This window comes from Lampetra planeri, unplaced genomic scaffold, assembly GCF_965212315.1.
Source record: "Lampetra planeri unplaced genomic scaffold, kcLamPlan1.2.h2 scaffold_182, whole genome shotgun sequence".
Taxonomy (NCBI): Eukaryota; Metazoa; Chordata; class Hyperoartia; order Petromyzontiformes; family Petromyzontidae; genus Lampetra; species Lampetra planeri.
Window position 1 is genome coordinate 133,044 of NW_027614562.1, and position 6,356 is coordinate 139,399.

The following is a 6,356-nucleotide window of genomic DNA, read 5'->3' on the forward strand; positions in this document are numbered from 1 at the left end:
TAACTCTAAATGCATGTTGATTCTTAATGTGGAGGGAAATTCGGAGAAAATCCATCCACAAAGGGAGAGAGACACGCAAAGTCCAAATATACAGCAGGCGTCAGGGTCGGGATCGAACCCACGAATTCTGTACACCAGACGAGGTAGTTAACATCTCCTAGCCACCGTGATGATGATGATGAGAGAGAGAGAGACACGCAAACTCAAAATAAACAGCAGGCGTCAGGGTCAGGATCAAACCCACGACCTCTTCCATACCAGGCGAGGGAGATAACATCTCCTAGCCACCGTGATGATGATGAGAGAGAGAGAGACACGCAAACTCCAAATATCCAGGAGTCGACAGGGTCGGGATCGAACCCACGACCTCCTGTATACCGGGCGAGGTAGTTAACATCTCCTAGCCACCGTGATGATGATGAGAGAGAGAGACACGCAAACTCCAAATATACAGCAGCAGGCATCAGGGTCGGGATCGAACCCACGACCTCCTGTACACCAGGCGAGGTAGTTGACACACAAACTGCACCCAGAAATTTCGATTTAAAGCTTTCGTGACTGCAGGGATTCATCTTCTTGGTTCTTTCGGTAAAGTCACGTAGAAAGAACCAAGAAGATGCACCCAGAAAGGTGACCGAGTCGGGTAAGGAACTCATGTGGGTACGACTGTTTACCACTGCGTCAACCTGCCGCCTATAAGACGCTAAGTTAATACAAACATATACAGTATACGTATACACCGATGTTGTTTCATAGCGTCACTGATTATATTATAATTGAGAAGAGCGTAGCAGTTCATAGGCAGAGGAAAAGAGGAAGGGTAGTTGTAGTAGTATACAAATGACGTACAGCATCGGTGTATGCGTTAATGTATATACAATCCTGTACCGTAATTATTAATGTTTGAATGTATAATCTTATGTAGGTATACATAATAAAGTAGTTTTTTGTTGGGTTAGTCGCGTAAATGTGTCGTTAACTCACCAGCACCAAACACAGTCAATTTAGCAAGGGGTTTGCCTTGTAAACACCGGTTGTGTTGGAGAGTAAACCCACAAAAACATTTACAATTTAATAACGGTGACGTTTCGCTGATGATCACTACAACAACAACAACAACGTACCTGCCAACCCCTTATCAGTGCCCTACCTTATTACAGACCAATTAAGACATTATTATACATCTCAACGTTCATCCTACAAAGTCCGATCACAAGGAAGAAACAAAGACATATACCATTTTTTGTTGCCCGCATTGAAACGTCTGTATGCGGCACGGACCTGAAAACTCAATTTCCCTGTACAAGAATACGGGGTAAATAGTATGGGTTGACACGGTATGGTATAGTAGTGTATAGTAGTGTAGTGTACAAGAATACGGGGTAAATAGTATGGGTTGACACGGTATGGTATAGTAGTGTATAGTAGTGTAGTGTACAAGAATACGGGTAAATCGTATGGGTTGACACGGTATGGTATAGTAGTGTATAGTAGTGTAGTGTACAAGAATACGGGGTAAATAGTATGGGTTGACACGGTATGGTATAGTAGTGTATAGTAGTGTAGTGTATCGTAGTGTAGTGTACAAGAATACGGGGTAAATAGTATGGGTTGACACGGTATGGTATAGTAGTGTATAGTAGTGTAGTGTATAGTAGTGTAGTGTACAAGAATACGGGGTAAATAGTATGGGTTGACACGGTATGGTATAGTATTTTACAGTAGTGTAGTGTATAGTAGTGTAATTTATAGTAGTGTAGTGTATAGCAGAGGTGGGACAAAGTCATTGTTATGCAAGTCCAAGTCGAGTCGCAAGTCATCAAATTCATGACTCGAGTCTGACTCGAGTCCAAGTCACATGACTCGAGTCCACACCTCTGGTGTATAGTAGTGTAGTGTTAAGTAGTGTAGTGTATAGTAGTGTAGTGTATAGTAGTGTAGTGTATAGTAGTGTAGTGTATAGTAGTGTAGTATATAGTAGTGTAGAGTATAGTAGTGTAGTGTATAGTAGTGTAGTGTATAGTAGTGTAGAGTATAGTAGTGTAGTGTATAGTAGCGTAGAGTATAGTAGTGTATATACTACACTACTATACACTGTTATGTATAGTAGTGTAGTGTATAGTAGTGTAGAGTATAGTAGTTTAGAGTATAATAGTGTAGTGTATAGTAGTGTAGCGTATAGTAGCGTAGTGTATAGTGTAGTGTATAGTAGTGTAGTGTATAGTAGTGTAGTGTATAGTGTAGTGTATAGTCGTGTAGTGTATAGTAGTGTAGTGTTTAGTAGTGTAGTGTATAGTAGTGTAGTGTATAGTAGTGTAGTGTATAGTGTAGTGTATAGTCGTGTAGTGTATAGTAGTGTAGTGTATAGTAGTGTAGTGTATAGTGGTGTAGTATATAGTAGTGTAGTGTATAGTAGTGTAATGTATAGTCGTGTAGTGTATAGTCGTGTAGTGTATAGTAGTGTAGTGTTTAGCAGTGTAGTTTAGTAGTGTAGTGTATAGTAGTGTAGTGTATAGTGTAGTGTATAGTCGTGTAGTGTATAGTGTATAATAGTCTAGTGTATAGTAGTGTAGAGTATAGTAGTGTATAGTAGTGTAGTGTTTAGTAGTGTAGAGTTTAGTAGTGTAGTGTTTAGTAGTGTAGTGTATAGTAGTGTAGTGTATAGTGTAGTGTATAGTCGTGTAGTGTATAGTGTATAATAGTCTAGTGTATAGTAGTGTAGAGTATAGTAGTGTATAGTAGTGTAGTGTATACTAGTGTATAGTGTATAATAGTGTAGTGTATAGTAGTGTATTGTTTAATGTGGTGTACAAGAACACGGTCTAAACCTTATTGGGTTGACATGACACGCAACAACAACAACAACAGTCAGCTTCATCAGACGACAAAAAACAACAACCTCTATCATGAATAACATTTGTGGCGAAAAAAAAGGCTCCGTGTTAAATGTACGCGCGCGTTCACTGCAAAACTGGACGTACAATCCATGCGCGCGTACAAACAGCGTAGCGACTTAACATCCATTTACTAAATCCCCCCTTACGCCGTTGAGGTCATTTGACCATACTTCACCGCGCTGGTCAGCGAGGGTTACTGAGAGAAGTCTTACCGGTCTTGGGTGGGTATTTGTAAGCGGAATTCGACGGGATATCCAGCTCCTCCACGCCTCCACGCTGCCTGCTCAGCAACATGCCCATGTCTTAGACGAATCCCCGCTCCGAAATCAACAACAACAATAACAACAACGACGATCGAATCCGATCTTCGCCCCCAGCCCTCCCCCCCCCCGTAGGGTGAGGGCGGTGCGGCCTAGCTCTTCCTGCGGGCGTCGGCTGAGGGAACCCGGCCGAACCAACTATCCGAGGGTCGGTCCTTCAGCGTTACAAAAAAAAACGTTGGGAGAAATCTTTAAAAACGCGCCGATCGACTCGTGAGGTGGTTCTCGACTTGTTTATCTGTTCAAAAACATGAACCAGTTGCGCTAATTGCGGAGAGAATAAAAGAATAATTGTTGGGACGAAAAAAGGGGGCCCGAGAGAGATTCGCAAGCCACTCGGGACCCGTCGTCGCAACGGCTTCCGATTGGTTGGCGAGCGAACCCACGTGACAAGGGGCCGAGGACCAATCAGGACGCGCGCTGGCGACTCCAGAGGGTAAACAACAACAACAATAGGAGCGTATCGTCCGGATTATAAGACGCACCCAGCCAATAATTGCGTTGAGCCGTTGCCTACGAAGGGGTCAGGCGCTTTGGGGCTCAAGCAGATGTAGAGATGAAAAATTGTTTTTTTGATAAAAAAAAAAACTTAAAAAAAACAAGTTTATATTCTTGGTTATTTCGGTAAAGTAACGTAGGTAGAAAATAAAAATAAAATTAAATATTTTTTTTTAGAAATTGAAAGTAAGAAAAGCAAAAAACCCACGACGTTTCGATTGCAACACAAGCGACCGAGAAACGGTCGTGGGGTTTTCTGTTTGATGTTTGAACATCTTAACACATTTCGATTGAAAGCTTTCGTGACTGCAGGGATTCATATGCTTGGTTCTTTCGGTAAAGTCACGTAGAAGGGAAACAAAGAAAAATAATAAAATAATGAAAAATAAATAAAATTAGAATTAAAGTATAAGACAATAGTGTATTATATTTTGTCTTATATTTTTATTATTTAATTGTTTCCCTTCTAGATAACATTACCGAAAGAACCAAGAATATGTTAACACATGTTTTATTGCCAGAAAGGGTAAAACCTATTCTTAGTTTTTCATAATTATACCATACCTACCTACTCTTTGGATTATTTCGGTAAAGTAACGTAGGTAGAAACATAAAATACATTTATTTTTGTTATATTTCATTTTAAAAATACATTTTTTTAGGTTTTATTTTATTTTTAAAATAAAATTATTTTGTTGTATTTTATCTTTAAAATAATTATTTTTTGTTTTATTTTATTTTTAAAATAAAATTAATTTCGTTTTATTTTATTTTTAAAATACAATTATTTTGGTTTGAAGCATGTTTAATTTTTTTGTGGGGGGGGGGGCAGAGCTTTGTGACGTCATATTTCAGGGGGGGGGGGTCTGACTTTTTGTGACGCCGTGTGAAGAAGGGGGGGGGGGGTCAAAAATCGTCCAAAATCGCGTGACGTCATTTATGGACGGCCCCATATACTATACACATCTGGCCGTGCTACACCAAACTATTTCATTCTAGATTTGAAGTTTTCGTGACTGCAAGGATCCATATACTCTTTGGTTCTTTCGGTAAAGTCACGTGGGTGAAATTTTTTGTAAAATAACTATTTTTTTGATAATTGTTTTTTTACCCTTCTATCTGGCAACAAAACTGACACCTTTTTTACAAGGAGTCATGTTTGCATAGATTCCTTGTAAAAAAGGTGTCAGTTTTGTTGTCAGATAGAAGGGTGAAAGAACAATTATCATATTTTTTACTGGCAAATGAGGTTACAATGGTGCAAATAACTATTTTTTTGGTTATTTTCATTTTTTTTTTTTGTTCTAAATTTTTATTTTCACCTACGTGACGTTACCGAAAGAACCAAAGAGTACCAAACCATAAACATTCATTTTTCGATTTAAAGCTTTCGTGACTGCAGGGATTCATCTTCTTAGTTCTTTCGGTAAAGTCACGTAGAAGGGAAATAAAAATAAAAATATGATAAAAGAATAAAAATAATAATTAAAATATAGGACAATAATGTATTATATTTTTGTCTTATATATTTTTTTATTTTTTTATTTCCCTTCTACGTGACTTTACCGAAAGAACCAAGAAGATGAAGACATTCACTATAGCCTCCAGCCCGTCCAAAGACGGGTGTGATGCAGAAAATCTGACATATTCAAGTTCATGATTATTAATGAGGGGGGCGTGTTCCATGTGGAGTGACGTCACTCACTCATGATTATTAATGAGGGGGGTGTGCTCCATGTGGAGTGACGTCACTCACTCATGATTATTAATGAAGAGGGTGTGCTCCATGCGGAGTGACGTCACTCACTCATGATTATTAATGAGGGGGGTGTGCTCCATGTGGAGTGACGTCACTCACTCATGATTATTAATGAGGGGGTGCTCCATGTGGAGTGACGTCACTCACTCATGATTATTAATGAAGGGTGTGCTCCATGCAGAGTGACGTCACTCACTCATGATTATTAATGAGGGGGGTGTGCTCCATGTGGAGTGACGTCACTCACTCATGATTATTAATGAGGGGGTGCTCCATGTGGAGTGACGTCACTCACTCATGATTATTAATGAAGGGTGTGCTCCATGCAGAGTGACGTCACTCACTCATGATTATTAATGAAGAGGGTGTGCTCCATGTGGAGTGACGTCACTCACTCATGATTATTAATGAAGGGTGTGCTCCATTCAGAGTGACGTCACCCACTCATGATTATTAATGAGGGGGGCGTGTTCCATGTGGAGTGACGTCACTCACTCATGATTATTAATGAGGGGGGCGTGTTCCATGTGGAGTGACGTCACTCACTCATGATTATTAATGAGGGGGGCGTGTTCCATGTGGAGTGACGTCACCCGCTCATGATTATTAATGAGGGGGGGTGCTCCATTTAGTGACGTCATCCGCTCATGATTATTGATGAGGGGGGGGTGCTCCATGCGGAGTGACGTCACTCGCTCATGATTATTAATGAGGGGGGTGCTCCATTCAGAGTGACGTCACTCGCTCATGATTATTGATGAGGGGGTGCTCCATGCGGAGTGACGTCACTCACTCATGATTATTAATGAGGGGGGGTGTGCTCCATGCTGAGTGACGTCACTCACTCATGATTATTAATGAGGGGGTGCTCCATGTGGAGTG

The 6,356-nt window shown here is 40.4% G+C and overlaps 1 protein-coding gene across 1 annotated transcript in view; it reads right to left on the reverse strand.

Moving 5' to 3' along the window:
* Positions 1 to 3,572, reverse strand: part of LOC144739972 (E3 ubiquitin-protein ligase MGRN1-like) — a 59,254-nt gene extending 55,682 nt beyond the window's left edge. The window contains exon 1 of the mRNA XM_078622858.1: positions 3,110 to 3,572. Within this exon, the coding sequence (XP_078478984.1) occupies positions 3,110 to 3,197 (88 nt within the window). The 5' untranslated portion in view covers positions 3,198 to 3,572. The remainder of the gene's footprint in view (positions 1 to 3,109) is intronic.
* Positions 3,573 to 6,356: the final 2,784 nt, after the last annotated feature.